At 59.0% G+C, this 19685-nt stretch overlaps 2 protein-coding genes across 3 annotated transcripts in view; one reads left to right on the top strand and one right to left on the bottom strand.

Moving 5' to 3' along the window:
* Positions 1-2383: 2383 nt before the first annotated feature.
* FTCD (formimidoyltransferase cyclodeaminase) lies at positions 2384-14729 on the top strand. Of its 2 annotated transcripts, XM_059686728.1 has the most exons (14): positions 2384-2530; positions 3310-3493; positions 4613-4741; positions 5591-5679; positions 5821-6000; positions 7078-7215; positions 7318-7449; positions 10256-10317; positions 10691-10820; positions 10921-11082; positions 11729-11772; positions 11973-12111; positions 13419-13514; positions 14442-14729. In XM_059686728.1, the coding sequence occupies exons 1-14, from the start codon at positions 2477-2479 to the stop codon at positions 14526-14528; spliced, it is 1626 nt and encodes a 541-aa protein (XP_059542711.1). In that variant the 5' UTR covers positions 2384-2476; the 3' UTR covers positions 14529-14729. The 2 variants fall into 2 exon arrangements, with proteins under 2 accessions (XP_059542711.1, XP_059542712.1); XM_059686729.1 differs by lacking the exon at positions 10921-11082.
* Positions 14730-18257: 3528 nt separating this feature from the next.
* COL6A2 (collagen type VI alpha 2 chain) overlaps positions 18258-19685 on the bottom strand; it is a 30367-nt gene continuing 28939 nt past the window's right edge. Inside the window, exon 28 of the mRNA XM_059686725.1 lies at positions 18258-19347. Coding sequence (XP_059542708.1) covers positions 18749-19347 — 599 coding nt within the window. The 3' untranslated portion in view covers positions 18258-18748. The remainder of the gene's footprint in view (positions 19348-19685) is intronic.

The following is a 19685-nucleotide window of genomic DNA, read 5'->3' as shown; positions in this document are numbered from 1 at the left end:
ATTATTTAATGTCTCAAAACCCAGCGTCACCCCAGGTCCAGTCCCAGCATCTTGTGTTCCAGCCATGGCCAAGCCCTGGCCCAGGACTGTCCCCACAGGAAACGTACCACTGCTCCCGCTGGAGCCCTCAGGACCGTCTCCCTGAGGTCTAGAGAGGGTAGGGGACCTCCAGGGCCTGGCGTTGCCTCCTTCCTGGGGTTTGGCTTCAAGTGTCTCCAGTCACTTCTCTGGGGTGGGGACCAGGAGGAAGGTGTTGGGGTTTCTGGGCCACCCCTAGTGTGGGGCAACCTGTCCCTCAGTCCTCACAGCCTGGTGTCTCCTGGACATCCTGGACCTTAGGCCCCGGTGTTGGTCAGTTCAGGCTGCAACAAACACCACAGAACAGGTGGCTTGAACAACAGACATCACTGCTCACAGTCCACAGGTGCCACAGGGCTGGCTGCTCCCGAGCCCTCTGTCCGTGGCATGCACACACCGTTGTGACTGGTGTCCTCACATGGCGGCCCCTCTGTGTGTCTGTGTCCTCATCTCCTCCTCTTATGGGGACACCAGTCTTGTTCAATTAGTGACCTCACTTTAACCCAGTTACCTCTGGAAAGATCCCCTCTCTCCCCAAATAAAGTCACTTTAGGGGTTAGGGTAGTGATGGCGAACCTTTTGTGCTCGGCGTGTCAGCATTTTGAAAAACCCTAATTTAACTCGTGCCGTGTCACATATAGAAATTTTTTGATATTTGCAACCACAGTAAAACAAAGACTTATATTTTTGATATTTATTTTATATATTTAAATGTCATTTAACAAAGAAAAATCAGCCAAAAAAATGAGTTCACCATCACTGGGTTAGGGCTTCAACGTGTGAATTTGGGGTCACAATCATTCTATCATTCTATCACAGACCCCCATGTTTCCCTTCCAGCCACTGGACACCGACCTCTGGCTGAGGGACCCTTGCCTCCAGGGGGTCTCTGCCGGTGCACGCATGCAGCACTGGGGCCTCTGCCACAAGAGGTGCTGGCGGGCACTTCTGGGTGCCCCTGGGCTGGAGGCTCCCCAGCTGAGGCCTCGCATCAGGGCGGGTTTGGAGAACAGCCCCAGCTGGGCCTGTGGCACCTGCCAGGTGCTGCCAAGGCTGCCACAGCCCCTCTGTGGGCCCTGGAGGTGGTATGGCCGTCACCCACGGTCACCCACATTCGCCCAGGAGAGCCAAGGTTGGAGAGGACCCGGCTGGTCCCCAGCCTCTGAGAGTCTGCCCCAGGGTGGTGGGGCCCCTCTTCCTCCGGGTTCCTGTGAATTGAACAGCTGGGGATCTGAAGATCTGGGCACCTCCTCCCCACAGTGACTGTGAGGGGTGAAGTAGCCTCAGACACTGACCACCCTAACAGCTGTGTGGGGTACCTGTGCCTGGGAGAATGACAAAGGGGGTGCCTGTGCGGTGTCCACATGTCAGAGTGGCCACATGACTGGTGGGCCTTTGCAGAATGAAATGCCCGTCCTGATTAAAGATCATCTAGCCAGGCTGGTGTGGCTCAGTGGTTGAGCATTGACCTATGAACCAGGAGGTCACGGTTCAATTCCCGATCAGGGCACATGCCCAGGTTGTGGGCTTGAATCCTCAGTGTGGGGCATGCAGGAGGCAGCTGATCAATGCTTCTCTCTCATCATTGAAGTTTCTCTCTCTCTCTCCCTCTCCCTTCCTCTCTAAAATCAACAAAAATATATTAAACAAACAAAGAAGATCATCTAAAACGTCAAGACAGTGTTGACCTGAGTGTAGGGTCTCATGCTGCTGCCCGGGGGCACATCGCCCCTTTGTGGAGCCCCTGGCCTTGGGGAGCAGTGACCACGGCCGGGGAGAGCCAGGGTCTCACCCGGCCTGCCCGCCCACCGGGGCACCCACACACCGGCACACACTTACTCTCCCCACTTTCCTGCCCGACCGGGCTGAGCTGACCTCTGCCCAGAGCCGGGCCAGTGCTGAGGCCTCACAGGGCCCATCTTGGCCCTTGGATGCCCTGAAGCTTGGTCGTTTACGTGAATGAACGGAGACCCAGAGGGTCACCTGGAGGGTCATGAAGGAGTTCACACGATGGCCACCAGATGGCCACGGGCCCCGATGGGAGCGGAGTCCCAGCTGACCTGAGGGGTCTGGTGAGGACTTCTCCCCACTGAGGATCCCGGCCACAGGAGCTTCTTTCAGGGGCGCCCACCCTGCCAGAGCGATCCCTCCTCCTCCTCCAACTGGGATCTCAGCCTCACTGGGATCCTGGTTCTGCCCCTCCCCGGACTGCTCGCTCGGTGTTTGTACAGGGACCAGCCTGCCCCGAATCCTCGCCATAACGGATGGTTAATAAGCAGCCCGGGGTGTGTGTGTGGGGGTAGTATAAAAGCCCTGCCGGGCACTGGAGTGGCCTGTCCGTCCTTCCCTCCTTCTGTCTGTGAGAAGAGCGTCCCGATCGAGGACCAAGGCCCAGACCATGTCTCGCCTGGTGGAATGTGTCCCCAACTTCTCAGAGGGGAACAACCAGGAGGTGAGGTGCTGGGGGCAGCGCAAGGAGCAAGGGGTCTGCTTGGTGTGGGGTTGGGAGTATCTTCTCTCAAAGGGGACACAGCGACCTGTATGCCCCGTGAGTGTGGGAAACCTAGAAGTGACCGACCTGGGGCAGGGGGGTGAGGAAGGGGGTGGTCAGACAGGGGTCCTGACCCAGGTTTGAACAAATCCCTTGGCCTCTTGTGAAAATGGGGACCCCAATCCCGACCCACAGGCTGTTTGAGGGTCTCTGCCCTGGTTCCGCTGCCTCCCCCTCCCCGCAGCGTATCAGGTGAGCACTGTTGTTATCCTCACATCACCTACGAGGAAACTGAGGCACAGAGAGGCGGGGCAGGCTGCCGAGGGCCACAGAGCAGTCTGGGCCCCGAGTCCCTGCTTCTAAGCCACTGGGCATTTCTGTCACCTCAGAAGGTTCTGGGCCTTTCGTGCCCCTCCCCCGCTGCAGCTGCTCCCACTGGAGGCCTCGTGGAGGGGCCGGAACCCTGACCTTCGGTGACCTTGGCCTGTAGGTCACCTCCCTGGAGCCCCAGCAGCTCCTCTGCCAGGCGCTGCTTCCTGCCTCCGTTTCTCCTGCAGGAGCAATGACTACAGCCAGGCTCCTGCTCGTGGGGAGTTCCCAGATGCTCAGTGCAGCCTGCCGGGTGCACCTTTGGTTGGGGGGGGGGGGTAGTGGGGGACAGGAGAGGCACAGCCACCTCTGAAGCTCCTGTCCCTCTTCCAAGTGGGGAAACCGAGGTGTGGGCCGGGCTCTCACCCCAGGTGATCGACGCCATCTCCCAAGCTGTGGCGCAGACCCCCGGCTGCGTGCTGCTGGACGTGGACGCCGGCCCCTCCACCAACCGCACCGTCTATACCTTCGTGGGGCGGCCCGAGGATGTGGTGGAGGGGGCCCTCAATGCTGCCCGGGCTGCCTTCCGGCTCATTGACATGAGCAAGCACAAAGGTGAGGGGCTGTTCTCACCCACAGGGCATGGAATGGGGGAGGGGTCTGCCGCCCATGGAACCCGCTGTGCCGGGAGGAGGTGCATGGCGACGCCTGTCCACATTTCAGGGTGACCGGCAGTGAGGCCGGAGCACGCTGAGCAGGCCCTGGGGGTGGGGGTGGGGGGCAAGGTGAAGACAGGGCCCTGCTGGAAACCGACCTGTCAACAGCCTACAAAGCCAAACACGTCAGGTGGCAGGCAGGGTCAAAGGTCTCTGGCCACTCACAGCAGGGAGACCAGCCAGGTCCACAGGCAGGGAATTCACAAGTGACCTCAACTGTTGAGAAATGGGGGCTCATCTCCGATTGAGGAGTTGACTGGGGAAGGGGAGAAGCCCTGGGGAGGGGAGGGGTTGCCATCTTTGGGGGGCTGCTGGCTGGCAGCAGGACACTCGGCGTGGACCAGGAGGGCCCTCCAGCCTGGCCAGGACTCGGAGACCACAGCTTCGAAGCTCTTCCGTGTTTTCTTTGTGGTTTTTAGGAGAGGGAGGGGTTGACACTGTTCACCTAAAAATAAAAGGGCAAAGTGAGAGGCAACAAGCATTTATTTGAGATCAAAGAATAGCTGTTCGGGAAACACTGATTCAGGCAGAAGCCCAAATAGTGTTCGGATGAGGAGACAAAGGCAACGAACGGGCACTTCCGAGAAGGGGGCAGGGACAGTCCCATCAATAAAAGGAAGACAGTGCTGTCCTGCAGAAAACCAGCGACGCTGAGTCTAAAGAATGCCTTTAATTCTCAGTCCTGTAGTCGTAATATCTGCTTTTCTGTTATCTTTGCAAATAGTTCTTTGGGACACAGTGTTGCTTTAGGCCCAGTCCAAAGTTATTCTGCCCTGTGCTAACATTCCAAAGGTTTGAGGAGTAACGTGTGCAAGGCAGGCCCTCTGAAGTTTTTACACAACACAGATGCCCAGATACTGGGGGCCTGCCTCTCCCAGGGCCCTGTGGTTGGTGTGAATGGGTCAGTGTGTGGATGGTGGGGCAGATGGGGCCTGAGGGATAGGTTTTGGGGAACCCACGAGCCCTTGTCCTCGCCCACAGCTGGGCCTCCTGGCCCTCGGCCCCCATCTCTCTGCAGGGGAGCACCCTCGGATGGGAGCCCTGGACGTGTGCCCCTTCATCCCGGTGAGGGGCGTTGGCATGGATGAGTGTGTGCTCTGTGCCCAGGCCTTTGGCCAGCGGCTGGCAGAGGAGCTGGGCGTGCCAGGTGAGTGCCCCCCCACCGCCCCCTGCGGGGCACCCTGATCTCAGGGGTTTCCTCAGCCAGCCCCTCCTCACTTTCAGTTCCCACCAGCACCCTTCACCAGTCTCTGCTCATGACTCCTTAAACATGCAGATTATTAAAAACACACAAAAAACCTGAAAAACTGCCACCAGCAAACTGACATTCTTCCATAAGGAGATAAACGCAATGGAAGCCCCAGACCAGTAAGGCCCTGGGCTCTCAGGCCATGAGGCAGCGGGAACCGGAAGCCACTTTACCATGTGATTTAGTGAGACGAGTGGACAGCCCTAAGGGGATCATTTCACTTGGGGGATTGACCACATCAAGAAAATGACCTGGTACAAATGGGGACAAGATAGAAGCAAAGTGCATGGTGGACAGGACACGTGAGCACGGGGGCACGCATCCCGCCCCATGCAGATGTGGGGAGTAGCACACACGTGTCCCTGTGCATGTGCGGGTGTTGGGAGTTTGTGGTGAGTTTCCTTAATTCGTGGTCATGTTTATTGTGCAATGAAAACACATTTTAGGAAGAAATGGGAACATCCAGTAGTGTGCCCCAGCTCTCCTGGTCGGCCGATGGCTTTTTCAGGGGCATCTGTCCAGGGGGAACAGCGAGGGTGGGGGACTGCCCTGCCCCTGGGTGGGCAGAGGAGCGGAACTGGCCCACACTGAGTGTCCATCAGTGACCACCCTGAGTGAGGCAGGAGCTGAAGGAGGCCTGTCCTCCAAGCTGAGGCTGGCGGGAGTGGCTGCCTCGGTTCTCCTCTGGGAATGGGGGGTCTGGACTGCCCGGCTGCCAGGGCCTGACCGGCCAGGCTCCCCTTGCAGTGTACCTCTACGGCGAGGCGGCGCGGGTGGCCAGTCGCCGGACCCTGCCGGCCATCCGGGCGGGGGAGTACGAGGCCCTGCCTGAGAAGGTGTCGTATTCCCTCGATGGCGGGTGGGTTTGGGGTGAACCCCAGGGGTATGTGCCATTTTCCTTTCCCCTTCCTCTTCCCCAACCCCAGCGGGGCACCTCTCCCATGGGGTACAACACCCAAGGGTGAGTCTCCCTACAGCTCAAGCAGGCAGAGTGGGCACCTGACTTTGGCCCCAGCACCTTCATCCCCAGCTGGGGGGCCACCGTCACAGGGGCACGGAAGTTCCTCATCGCGTTCAACATCAACCTGCTCAGCACCAAGGAGCAGGCACATCGCATCGCCCTCAACCTCCGGGAACAGGGCCGTGGGAAGGACCAGGTGAGAGCAGCCAGGCTTGCCTGCCATCCCCGAGGGCTGGGCGTGTCCCGTGGATCACCAGTGGCCCAGGGAGGCTGTGTGGCACTGTGGTATGGACCTGTACCAGCCCAGCCTCAGTGTTCATGCCATGTGGGAAGAGTTAGGGTGGGAGTCTAGTGTTTGAATTGGGGGAGCACTTGCTTTAAAGGACATTTTCCATGGAAGCAGGCAGGGTGGTACCCTTTGTTAAAATATTGCAGCAAATCTATTCTGAAAGGAACACAGCTGCTTCCTGAACCCCAGTTACCTCAGGTACTCTTAGGTTCCCCCAGATACTCCCAGGTATCCCCAGGTACTCTCAGGTACCCCGACCCACCTGGTCTGCCACAGCAGCTGTCGCCTCGATTGAGCATCACTGCTGTAGAAAGTCCTAGTTGGACACAGGTAGACACAGGAACACCTGGTAAGGGAGGCAGAGGGCACTGCTCTGCCCACCTGTCAGCCCCCCATCTCCAGAGACCCCAGGTCCCCAGCCTGCAGATACTGCCATTGTGTAAGTACAACACAAATGTAGGAGAACCCCAAATCCTTCTTTCTGCTCTGGCTGACGTCAAAGGTCAGAGGTCAGAGGTCCCTCTTCAGATGGGTTGAATCACCTCAAGGATGAGGTGCTGAGAGCCCGCCTCTGGGGTGAGGGGTGCAATGGAAGGAAGGGGCCAAACACAGGAGTTTGGAGTTGGGTGGGGGTGGCCCTGGGCTGGCCCCCAGGACACAGTGTGGATGGAGTGTTGGGCAGGGCCTAGTCTGAGCCTGGGGGCCGTCGGGGTGAGCATCTTGGAGCCTGGCCCTATGGGGCCTCAGCTTCCCTGTGGCAGGCAGTCCCTTCCTGCTGGCTCTGATGAGAGACAGGGAGAGGGAGGAGGAGGGCCATGTGCACTCGACCATCTGGGAGCACCACACCTCTGCAGGCCACGGTGGGCCAACGCACCTGCCAGCCTCCTCTCCTGCCCCTTCCCCGGGGATGCCGGGCAAATGGCTCTCACCAGGAACCAGGAGAGCTGGACAGGGCCTGGGCTGGGAAAGGCTTTTCCTTTGCAGCCAGGACGCCTGAAAAAGGTTCAGGGCATTGGCTGGTACCTGGATGAAAAGAACCTGGCTCAGGTGTCCACCAACCTCCTGGACTTTGAGGTCACAGCGCTGCATACGGTCTATGAGGAGACCTGCAGAGAAGCCCAGGTGAGCAGGGTGGCGCTGCCCCCCCACCCCCCGGCCCGTCCCCGCCACTTCCTGGGTGCCCTCAAGCCCCGCCCGGGGTCTGACGCTGCTGGACCTCTGCAGGAGCTGAGCCTCCCGGTGGTGGGCTCGCAGCTGGTGGGGCTGGTGCCCCTGAAGGCCCTCCTGGACGCCGCTGCCTTCTACTGCGAGAAGGAGAACCTCTTCATCCTGGAGGAGGAGCACCGGATCAGGCTGGTGGGCTGCGCCCCTGAGGGGGGTGGGGCCAGGCTGATGGGCCCAGTGGGAGCCCCGAGCGAACTCCAGGTTCCCAGGAGCAGGTTTGGGTGCTGCAGGTGCCCACACAAGGGCCTGCAGCCCTGTCCATGGGGCCAGGACTCATTCCTCCTTCTTTGTTTTATTGTCTGTGCTTAGAAGGTGAGATCATACGATTTTCCTTTTGGGGACACTCTTGGGGTTTTCTTGGTGGCCTTAAATGTGTTCCGTCCTGTAAAAATTCTGACGGGAGGACTGTCCTCTGGCCTCCCTTCCTTCCCTCTGGTGTCTGATCGGGAGCCACCTCCAGCCTCCTCACGCTTCCGGATGTGGCAGCGAGTCCCCGGCACCTGGGCCCACAGATTTACATGGTTCCTTCCATTGGCTCCTTGTGACACCTTTGCCTTGAGCTCCACCCACTTGGATTCCTTCCGCATTTCTTACATTGAGCAGTGGTCGGACTTCTCTGGCAGCGTGTGTTTGGTAGTTGAAGTTATCTCTGAGTATCTGCCAATTCAGCAGGTGTTCCTGGACTTATTTCTGTCCTGCTTTCAGGCTTGTCGGGGTGTGTGGGTGTGGTTCCTTCTGGTTACTGTACATGGAAGTTAGTCTAGTTTTTAGGTGTTCTGGTAGTTACTGTTATAACTTAATATATTTACCTTTTCTATTGTTTTTTTTAAATTTTAAAATGACATTCAAATTTTCAAATTTATTGATTTTTATCAGTACATTGACCACTTTTTATGAAAATGAGAAGATAAACACACTGTACTTCTTTCTCCCTCTTCTTCATTCTCATTTCCTGATTTTTTAGAGTTACAGTACTTTTTTTAGGGGTTTCTTTTGGTAGCTAATTTCCCCCTTTTTAAAATTGTGGTAAAATACACAGAACATAACATTTGCCATCATAACCATTTTTAAGTGTATAGTTCAGTGATATTAAATACACTCATGACGCTGTGCAGCCAGTCACCACCCTCCAGGAAGGGTTTTCCGTGCCTGCAAACCATGTCATTGGGATTTTGATGATTTTGTCGAATCCGTAGTTGCTCTGGGCAGCATTGCCATCCTAACCCTAAGACGCCTTCCACCCACAACCCTGGGGTGTGTTCCCATTGATGCACGTCTTCTTTAAATTCTTTCAGCAGTGTTTTGTAGTTTTCATTGTATAATCTTTCACCTCCTTGGTTAATTAGTCCCTAAGCATTTTGCTCTTCTTGATGCCATTTTCAATGAAACTGCTTTGACAATTTCTTTTTCAGATGGCTCATTGTCTGTGTATAGCGATGCAGCTGACGGTGGTGCGTTGACTTTGTATTCAACTACTTTGCTGAATTCATTTGTTAGTTCGAAGTGGCTCAAGTTTTAAGTTTAATAACATACTTAATCTTTCAGCACTTTGTCAATTTTAGACAATGTCTGCTGACTTGGCGAAGAAAGACAAGAAAATCAACACACTGTGAGAGCAGTCTTCTCTCTCCAGATTTGAATGGCCTTGTTGTTATTTTTACGTCAAGTCAAATAGATCACATCGGCCTTCTGTACCCATACCCACATATGTTAAATATGTTTAAGTATCCACGGATCATGAACCTTCGTTCTATAAGAAGGTGAGGTCAGTCTGTGCCTCTCCTCTTCTGCCAGCCTCCTTCCTTGTCTGTCGGCTGGTTATGAGCTTCAGAGGCTTGATTTTCTAGTTCATCCCTGGGGATGTCGCCTCTCAGGGGTCTGCAGTCTGACCCCCACTCACGAAGGCTCGAGCCCTCCCCCCTCAGGAGGGGTGCAGAGGTGCTCAGATGCCTCCAGGGGGACCAGCCTCAGAGGGAGCGGGCCTTTCTGCTTCACCTTTCCGGTCACTTCTGGCCTGGAATGAGTTCCTTTCCTCCCGCCAGCTTAGCCGGGTGTTTACATTCAGACAAGTTCTGTTCCTCTCTCTGAGGTTGTCTGTGTCAGCAGGGCTTTGCCTCATGTGGATGCTACAAGCAAACTCTCCAGGGGTCTCTGCGCCGGTCCCCATGTTCTCAGAGACAGCCCGCCACCACCCCGGGCCCTGCTGGCTCGTTCCTCTCAGCGGCACGTGCCACCTTCTGTTTTTTGTACAAGGATCAGCTACTCCGGCTCAGAAGCAGCCCGGCCAGTGTCGCTGGCATAAGGCACCAGAAAGTGTTTTGAGTGTTTATTTGGTGGAAAGAATTCTAATCTTAAATGAGGATGGTTCCAACTTTATTTTGAGTTTAGGCAAACTTCGCTTTTCCTCACATCACGTGTCTTGTGTTTCGGCAAATCGGGCAGCTCCGGGGCTTTAAGAAACAGTGAGTTGTTGACACCCGAGGAGACAAAACCTTGTCCAGAGAGGCAGTGCGGCTGGCCTTCAGCAAGGAGCTCTTGCACGTGGGGGCATCTGAGGGACACGGGAGGAGGCCCGTGTGGCTCAGAACGAGGCCAGCAGCTGAGGGGCCGATGGGCAGCTCGCCACTCTGGGCCTCCGTGCCTCTGTGGAGTGACACGGGGGGTGGGTGTGTCAGGACGTGTGTGCAGACGGACGAGGGGCCTGCTCCAGGCTAGGAGGTCTCCCAGGTGGGCCCGGCTTGGACGGGAGCCAGCGGTCAGCAGGGCTCCTAGTGGGCGAGAGCGTGGCCGGCTGTGCCCTGCCTCACTCCCCACACACCGGCTGGGTCAGGGTGGGGATGCTGCCGTGAGCTGAGGTGGGACTGACCCTTCGGTGGCCTTCCTTATGCACGGGGGGTGGGCTGAGGTGGCCGTCGGTCACCAGCCGCTTCCTTTCCAGGTGGTGAACAGGCTGGGCCTGGACTCCTTGTCCCCCTTCAATCCTAAGGAGCGGATCATCGAGTGAGCAGCCCCCCGTCCCTCCGTGCGCCCCCATCCTGCTGGCCCAGCCTCCATCCTTCCAGAGCCTTCTGCTTGATCACTTATTCATCAGCAGACACCAGGGTGCCCGTGCCAGGAGCAGGCTTGGGGCTGCGTGGGGAGTGCAGTGAGGCCCCGACAAGGTTCTGCTCTGTCCTCAGGGGGGCTCCGGGGTGGTCACAGCCCCTCCCAGGCTGTGGCTGCTCTGCAAACTGGGGCTGTATCCCCCTTTCTCCTGTTGTGAGGCTGGGTGAGGGGGGTGGGTGGAGTCCGGGACCATGGTCAGAGCCAGACCTTCCTTCCCAGTCTGTAACTATGACCCAGGACCCCATCCCTGTCCCTCTGGGTCCCGCAGATACCTGGTCCCCGACAGCGGGCCCGAGCAGAGCTTGGTGGACAAGTCCCTGCGTGCCTTTGTCCGGGAGGTGGGCGCCCGCTCGGCGACCCCAGGGGGCGGCTCCGTGGCAGCAGCCAGCGCAGCCATGGTGAGCTGGGGCAGGAGCAGGGACTGGGGTGGGGACAGGGGCGGTGGACAAGGACGGGGTGGTGTCAGGGGTCCCAGGCCCTCAGTTGGCCCCTCCGCAGGGAGCCTCGCTGGCCTGCATGGCTGGCCTGATGACTTACGGGCGGCGCCAGTTCGAGCACCTGGACGCGACCATGCGGCGCCTGATCCCGCCCTTCCACGCGGCCTCAGCCCAGCTGACAGCGCTGGTGGACGCGGACGCCCAGGCCTTCACCGCCTGCCTGGTGAGTGCCCAGAGGGGCCAGCACGGGGTCCGTGGAAAGTGGGGATCCGCAGGAGAAAAAGCTGGGTGCCCTTGACTGTGTCCAGAAATCCTGTGGGAAGGCAGGGCCTGGCCACGGCCATGCCCACAGTCGAGGGGTGCACGAACAAGGGGGGCCCCGCCTGTGTAGCCATCAAAGGAGCAAGAGCACATTGTGGGGTGCGACAGACCCGGCGTGACCATCCAGAGCACAGGTGCCTTCGGGGAGGTGGGGACACAGTTTGAACCGTTATGTCTAGATTTTAAGGGTCGTGCTGTTGCCTGTGTCACTTTTGAACAATGACTACGGGCCAGGTGCTATCGGAGGGGTGGGGCGCAGAGACCTAACGGGACCCCTCTAGTGCCTGAGGGCGCTGCCAGCCCTTCCTCTCCAGCCCCTTAGTGCCCGCTGTGGGGTCCCTGAGCCAGGTCGCCTTCCTCTGTGGGGGCCCAACACCATGAACCCCAACGGAAGCTCTCTTCCCAAAGTGACGCCCGTGCTGTGTGGAAATGCCGACCCCGATGGTGACATGGGCGCTGCTATGAGGCTGCCCTGCCCAGCCCAGGCTCCCGAGTGGCCCGGGCATGGCTGCCCCTCACCCGTGCGTTTCTGTGCTTTGTTCCGGCAGGAAGCGATGAAGCTGCCTAGGAGCACCCCCGAGGAGAAGGACAGGTGGGGGACCGTGGCCCGCGTGGTGCAGGAGACTTGAAAGGGTCTCATTTCCAATTAATCTACCCTCTGAGCATGCGCTGGTGACGAAAGGGTGACTTTCCCGTTGTCCCCACCCTGGTTCTGTCTGCTTGCAGCTGTCGAGGCGGGGACCCGGGTGGGGTTCCTGCATGAACTGGGTTTCGATGACCCCTTGGTTTCAGGCGAGCAGCCGCCCTGCAGAAGGGGCTGAGACAGGCGGTGACCGTGCCCCTGGAGCTGGCGGAGACGGTGGCCTCGCTGTGGCCGGCACTGCAGGAGCTGGCCCTGTGTGTGAACTTGGCCTGCCGGTCGGACCTGCAGGTATGTGGTGGAGCCTGGCCTCCCGCTGTCGGGGTTACAGCCATGTGGAGGGTGACGGGTCACTGGGTGATCGCAGCCGTTCATGGTGTTTGCTAAACACCATGGCCTGGACGTGACACGTCCCAGGTGGTCTTGGCCGGCCTCAGCCAGCAGGGCTGGTGTGTTGATTTCCTTTGAAGATGGAGAATTCAGGATCTTGTTCAGGGTTGCAGGGCAGATAAGCAGAAACTCAAGTGAGTCTCCAGAGTCCACGCCTGACCCTCCTGATGCCTCCTCCTCCTCCTCTTCCTCCTCCTCCTCCTCCTCCTCCTCCTCCCCTCTCTGGGTCTACCCCTCTCCCTCCTCCCGGCCTCCTGGCTCTAGAAAACACTGAAGACAGCTCACAGGTGTGCACACATCACGAGCCTGTGTGTGGAGGGCTTGGGCCTGTGATTTCTGCCCCTTGAATTCAGACCCCACAGTTTACAGGGTCTTTATAAGAGAGACACCTGAGCTCAGTGTCTGGGCTTGAGGCTGCCGAGTAGGGTCCCCTCCTTCCCTGGGAAGGCGGCCGAGTCTGAGCTGTCAAGAACGGAAGCTGCCTGGACACATGGGCTGTGGTGCCTACCGTTCCCGTGCTCCCGCCGTGCTCCGGCATCTCCTTGTCCAGTGGGACCCGGGGGCATCTAACATGTTGGGACTCATTGTTAAGAGCCCCACCTATACCAGCTCCGTCCAGGCCTGGGCACACACAGTGTTCAGTGCGCGTGAGGTCAGGGAGGACCGAGGCCCATGATGTGGGCCTGGCCTGCTGGACGCGTTCAAGGTCATCTGAGGGGGACCCTCTGCACACTGGATGGTGTGGGGTCCCGGAGCCCCAGGCAGGACCATGCTCCTACCACGTGACTGGCCACTGTGCTCGCTCCATTCGTGGTCACCTCCACGATGGTGACCCGGGAGAGGATCCGGCCTGCCCTGAGGCTGCTGTGCTAGGAGGCTGGGCTGTGCTCACATGAGGGGGGCCTCCATGTCTAAGCCTGAGGTGGAGAGTCAGGCTGCGGTGGTTGCCTCTGTCCCCTGGAGGGACAAGGCCGGAGCCCACTCCCTGCTGTGGGATGAGGATGGGCCTCTTCAGACGGGCTGCCCAGCTGCCTCTGGGGGACCCTTGGTGATCAGTTTGCCATCATTATTGATGGGGGGGTGGGGCTCAGAGGGGCAGGCACTTGCTGGGATCCCAGGTGCTGCTGCCCAACCCAGGCCTTGGCTCTTGCTGAGGGTGGACAGGGAGAGTCCCGCCATCCCCCAGCCCTGTCCCCGTGACCTTGCAGGTGGCTGCCAAGGCCCTGGAGACGGGAATGTTTGGTGCGTATTTCAACGTGCTCATCAACCTGAAGGACATCAGCGATGACAAGTTCAAGGACCAGGTGAGCAGCAGGCGCTCAGGGAAGTGTGGTCAGCCTCCTGCAGGTGGAGGCCTGGCTGGAGGGCAGCTGTCGTCCTCTCTCAGGTGGCACTTCCCTTTTCATCACCTCAGGAAGGACCTGGGCCAGTCCTGTCGGGGGACCAGATAGCTGCAGGGATTGGGGCCCCTGTACCCTTGATGGAGCTGTGGCCCAGCCACCCTGAGCCTGCCCACTGTGCCTACCTGCCCGGTGCAGCCACCCGGGGCTGACCACTTTTATCTAGTCCTGGAACATTCTCGTCACTCCAAAAAAACCCCCACATCCTTTAGCACCCCATTCCCCTGCCCTAGCCCCAGCCCCAGCCCCAGTCCCAGCCTCAGTCCCAGTCCCAGCCCCAGCCCCAGCCCCAGCCCCAGTCCCAGCCTCAGTCACAGTCCCAGCCCCAGCCCCAGCCCCAGTCCCCTGAGCTATGTGATTTCTCTCTGTGATTTTGTGATAATTGTTAAAAAGCAATTTCACAACTGAGAATGGGGGCACTGTGGCCTTTTCAGGGGCCAGGCCCTGTCCCCCTCTGCCTGGTCCAGCCAGGCTGAGGTTGGCCATCCTCAGGGAAGTCACTGTCCACCACAAGGCCATTGAGTTAAAGGACTGACCACGTGAACACTGCCCCTCTGGGCCTTGGGGTCACAGCCCCGCCCTGGGCAGTCATGGCTAAAGTGGGAAGACCAGGAGGGAGGGGGCCCTGGAGCCTGGCTGTCCCCAAATCTCAGGACAGATCCCTCCCATCTCTACTAGGAGGTCTGTGAGGAAGCCCAGAATGGCCCAGTCATCTGAGTGGAGAGGCCAGGGAGCTTGGGCCAGAGGTGGCCCAGGGAGGGGGCAGGGAGGGCCTGGGCCAGCAGGGATGGGCTAAGTTGCAAGGTGCTGACCCGGCCCCTTGTCTGTCAGATCCGCCAGCGCATCTCCAGCCTCCTGCAGGAAGCCAAGACTCAGGCCGCGCTGGTGCTGAACCGCCTGGAGGAGCGGCAGGAGTGATGGCCGGAGCGGCCCTCACTGGACTCAGCACCCCCAGCGCCCCCGCTCCTTTCCAATAGGGTCCAGCTTGCCTAACAAGACAGGATGGCTTCTGGGACAGTCCTCATGAGGCCCAGAGGGTGGGCGGGGGGGGGGGGGGTGGAGCCTGAGGTTGGCGGTGCCACCCACTGTCACCTGTGGCCTCTAGTAAAGTCACAGCACACCCTTGCCTGTGTAGTGTGTTTGGGGTTTGGGGGAAAGGGCTGAACTGAGTGGGCAGGGGTGGGGACTGGTGACGAGTGAGCTGGGGAGATGGGAGGAAATGGGGAGCACAAGGGATATGCCAGCTCCAGGGGGAGCTGTGACGAGGCCTGAGCCCAGTCACTGGTCACTCAGAGCCCCTGGGGCTTGGTGCAGGGCAAGCGGCCTTGGGATTGTGCCTGGGGCACCATCCCCATGGAGTAGCAGGTTCCCGCCAATCGCATCACTCCTGGTGTGGGGAGTGGCGGGCAGGCACTGCAGGGCGGGTGGCTGGGTGACACTCAGGGCGGCGAGGGTGAGGAGAAGCAGGTGTTAGAGTTCCTGGGAAGGTGGCCATGATGTGCCGAGTTTCCTGTGTCCTGGCCACGACGGGGAGAAGCTTTGGGCCCAGGGTCCCAGGAAGACAAGGTGCCAGGTACTGACTTCTCTCACATGGAGGCTGGGGGGATGCGGCCAGGAGATCGGGGTCCCAGGAGGGCAGCTTCCCCACCCCCAAGCCCACGGCCCGTCTACATTCTGCTGTGTCCCCTGCAGGGCCTGGGCAGGTCTAGATGTCCCCTGCGCCAAGCTGACAATGGGGTCAGAGCGAGGGGCCAGGGTCCTGAAGGGGCTCCAGGTGGAGGAGGACAGTTGTGCAGTGGGCACTGTAGCATTGGCCCTGGGGCTGGGGATGCTGGAGAAGATGCCCCTCCAGCAGTGAGCCAGTGAGGGCCAGCTTGCTGCAGGGGGAGGCTGTATTACCCAGTCAAAACCCAGGACGTTGTGGAGAGGCCAAGGGTGTCCCATGTGTATGAAGTGAAGGCTCCTGTATGAAACCATCATGGAATCCTAACTCAAACCTCACACATGGCAGGAGGTGTGTCTGAGGGTCCCTGCGGGGCTAAGGGATGGAGACATGGGGCTCAGAGTGCAGCCCCGAGAGGGGCTTGGCGCCCTGGCCCTCTGGGAGGTTGGGGCTCCCAGGGGAGAACTCAGTGGACACCAGCATGGCCTGCATTCTGTGGGGCTCAGAGCTGGCCGGCACCTTCCAAGGGCCCAGCCACCCACTCATGGGTGTTGTACGTCCCTTCCGAAAGGACAGAGGTTCTTGCCTCCTGAGGGCCAAAGGCTGAACGTGCAGGGGCCAGTGTCGGAAAGAGGACGTCTTTTCCCTACGGAGGGGACCCTGGGCAGGGCCTGGTGGGCAGAACTGCAGACACACGGAGGGAGGGGCCTGTGCCTCCCGCCACCCTTCCGACCCAGAAATGCACAGGCATAAGTGCCACGGGGAGGCTCTGGGTGGCTGCAGGTCTCTCTTTCTTTCGCTGGCCGTTTGTACGGTTCTTTGGTGGGAGGAAAAAAGGGGGCAAAGGAAGAGAAAATGCGTGGTTTAAAGTCCTGCTCCAGCGGCAGGCTGTGTAGGCATGTGATGAGAGAGAGGGAAGTACTGCAAAAGGAACGTCATCCCCACACGGGGATGAGCAAGGTGCCAGCATGTTCTGGGCTGAATTGTGTGTCTCCCCCTGCCCCAGTTCCCATGTTGAATTTCTAGCCCCCAATACCTCAGAATTTGACCGTATTTGCAAATAGAGTTTTTGCAGATGTAATTAGGTTGAGATGAGGTTGTACTGGAGTGGGATGGGCCCTAACCCAGAAAGTCCTTATGAAAAGGGGAATTACGGGCACAGACATGCACGGAGAGAACAGCACGTGAAGCTGGAGTGACACTGAGAAATCCTGGAACTAGCAGGAGCTGGAGGAAGCCTGGAGCAAATCCTTCCCAGAGCCTTCGCTGGGGCCTCCAGGCTGAAACAGTCGGTCTCCGTGGTTTAAGCCACAGCCCGTGGCACTGGGTTAGGGCAGCCCCAGGAAACTGAATGGCAAGAGCAGAGCATCGGCCTGTGTGAGCCAATGGTTTAATAGGGCACTTCCCAAAGGGTGAGCTTCAAAGACCTGGGAGTCCAACAAGAAGTCACCGAGGTTGCCAGGAAAAAAGCTATCTATCTAGCTATACACCAAATAGCCTCCTGCAAACCAACAGACATTTTAAAGCACTTTGGCCCTGGTTTGAAGAGAGAGGGCGGCTTCATTGACCAAGTAACATTGTTTTCAGCCCAAAGCTGGCGAGACAGGTGTGGTTGAGGCCGTGAAAGTGAAGGAAGGAAACCTCATTAAAATGGATGTGGGGAAGCCCTGAAGGTGGAGCTCTCTCTGCCATCTGCAGGCTCCAGCAGGAAGAAAGCTACCGTGTACTCCCCAACAAAAAGACCATTTTACTGTCCAGGAAAGAGGAAGATTTTCTCCTCGCCCAGCAACAGCCTGACCAATGAGAAGCCACCTGAATGCTCACTCTCCTCCAATGGACTTCCACTCCTAATTGCCCCTCCCAATTCCTCCTTTTTCTCTATAAAGTAACTAGGGGCCCGGTGCACGAAATTCGTGCACTGGGTGTGTGTGTGTGGGGGAGTGTCCCTCAGCCCAGCCTGCCCCCTCTCACATACTGGGAACCCTCAGGCGTTGACCCCCATCACCCTCCAATTGCAGGATCCGCCCCTTGCCCAGGCCTGACGCCTCTGACAGAGGCGTCAGGCCTGGGCAGGGGACCCTCATTTCCCACCATCACTGGTTCTGCCCCCAGCCCAGGCCTGATGCCTCTGGCCTAGGCGTCTGGCCTGGGCAGCGGGGACCCACAGCTGCAGCGGCCCCGCTATCGTGGGCTCCGCTTTAGGCCCAAGCAAGGGGCCCCTAGCTCCTGGGACTGCCAGCTTCGACCGTGCCCAACTCCCATCACTGGCTCCACCCCTACTTCCTGCTATCACTGGCCAGGGTGGAAAAGGTGCCTGATTCTCCGATCATGGCTGCGGGGCAGGGCAAAGGCAGCCCCAGGGCCGCCTTTGCCCTGTCCCCCAGTTCTTAGCTCCCCCCTGGGTTTCCGATCACTGTCAGTGGCAGGGGGCTTCTTCCTGCTTTCCCTTTCCCCTCCCTGCATTGTGCCTACATATGCAAATTAACCACCATCTTGTTGGCAGTTAACTGCCAATCTTAGTTGGCAGTTAACTGCCAATCTTAGTTGGCAGTTAATTTGCATATAGCCCTGATTAGCCAATGAAAAGGGTATCGTCGTACGCCAATTACCATTTTCCTCTTTTATTAGTGTTGATGCTCCCCTCTTTTGTTCTCCAGACTTGCCTATGGGTTTGCCAAAGTTTGCATGTCCTGAACTGCTATTCCCAAATAGACCCACTTGTGCTGGTAAAATGATAACTTTAAGGTTGACAAGACCATCCAGTCTATGCACTTGGGGATGGTGTGGACAGTCAGTGCTGGAGGCAGCACCTGTTCTTATGAGAGGAGGCCAGGCCAGCCATCATCTCCATGCACAGAGCAAGTGTGTGTGGGTGGGTGGGAATGGGGTTGGGATGATAAATGCTGGTGGGCATGTGAATGGTCTGAGAGTCCAGTTGGCCTCTGGGGGGTCCCAGTGGGCACAGACACATGGAGGCTGGGGAGTAGGAGGTGGTTCAAAGCCTTTATTGGACTGAGGTGTGTGCATACAGGGACATGGAGGGCCTGCTGTCATAGCTCTCTGATGGGGGCTTGACCCTCAGAGGTGAGGCAGAGACCTGGGAGCTGGGCCAGGGGGGCTGGCAGAGAGCCTTTGGGGGCCCTGGAAGGTGGATGAGAGTCCAGGGATGACGCTGGGCTGAGGGGAAATGGGCCTGTTGATGAGGGTCTGAAGCACGTCCCGGAAGCCTCTGGGGACCAGGAAGGGTGTAGAGAGTAGGGTGTCACGGGATAGAGAGAAGGGGTGGAGGGCAGCAGGGCTGCAGGACCCTGGGGAGAGCAGGGTGGGGAGGAGAATTCCACTCCTGACTTTATACCCACACTGGAGAGGTCGAGTCGGCAGCGCTCTGCACCTCTCTTGGCGGGATCTGAGTAGCACCACGGACAGGAGGACAGAGCCTGCAGGGCTGGGGGTGCGCGCCGGGGCGGGTGGGGCGCTAGCAGATCCAGCGGATGAACCTGTCGAAGAAGCCGGGCTGGGCCAGGCTGTCATAGTTCTTCTCACGGAAGACGGCAGCCGTGTCGCCCAGGCTGATCTTGGAGAGCACGTCCATGTCCACGTCGTCGCCCACGGCCACCACGGTGGGCACCACGTTCTGCTTGCGCATGGAGTGCACGGCCTCGTCCAGGCTGTCGTTGCCCGTGACGCCGTCCGTGAGGAACACGAAGGACAGCTCGGCGTGGCGGCGCGCCCCGGCCCGCGTGCCGAGCACCACCTGGTTGATGGCGTGCACGATGCCCGAGCTCACGTGCGAGAAGGAGTTGAGGTAGCGTGCGCCCTCCAGCGCCTCGTGGATGACCGTCAGGTTGGAGGTCAGTGGGAAGGCCACCTGCTGCTCGCGAGGGCCCCCGAACTGCAGCATTGCCACGCGTGCATTGAGTGGGTCGTCGTCCCTGCGTGCCAGGGTCAGCCGCCGGGACACCTCCTCCACGAAGCGCCGGGCCTTGTGGAAGTTCTGCTCACCTAGCCGCTCGGAGCCGTCCAGCAGGAAGACGATGTCCACGGGCCTCTGGGTGCACTGGGCCACGTACAGCTCTGGGGGGGAAACGGGTGGTGGGCAGGGGCGACCCAGGCGAGGCCCTCCCTGGCCCCACCCTGGCCAAGCGCCTCGGTGCCACCACCCACCCAGGCCATATCCCCTCTCGGGTCGAGCCTACTCTGCCACACCCGGCACCGCCTCCCTTCACGCGCCCGCCCACTGGAGCAACACGGACAGCTGGAGCTTGGGGGGCTGTACCCAGGGTCACCTGTTGTTGGAGCCCCCACACAGCCCCTGGGTGGGGGTGCAGAGCCCCACAGTGTCTCCTCAGACCCTCACTATCTTTCTTGGTTGTGCCCCCACAAGGAAATGTCTCGAAACCTGAGGACGGAAA

The sequence above is a fragment of the Myotis daubentonii genome, chromosome 3 (genome assembly GCF_963259705.1).
Source record: "Myotis daubentonii chromosome 3, mMyoDau2.1, whole genome shotgun sequence".
Classification (NCBI taxonomy): domain Eukaryota; kingdom Metazoa; phylum Chordata; class Mammalia; order Chiroptera; family Vespertilionidae; genus Myotis; species Myotis daubentonii.
The sequence above is the reverse complement of the archived record's forward strand: the minus strand, read 5'-3'. Positions and strand labels throughout refer to the sequence as shown.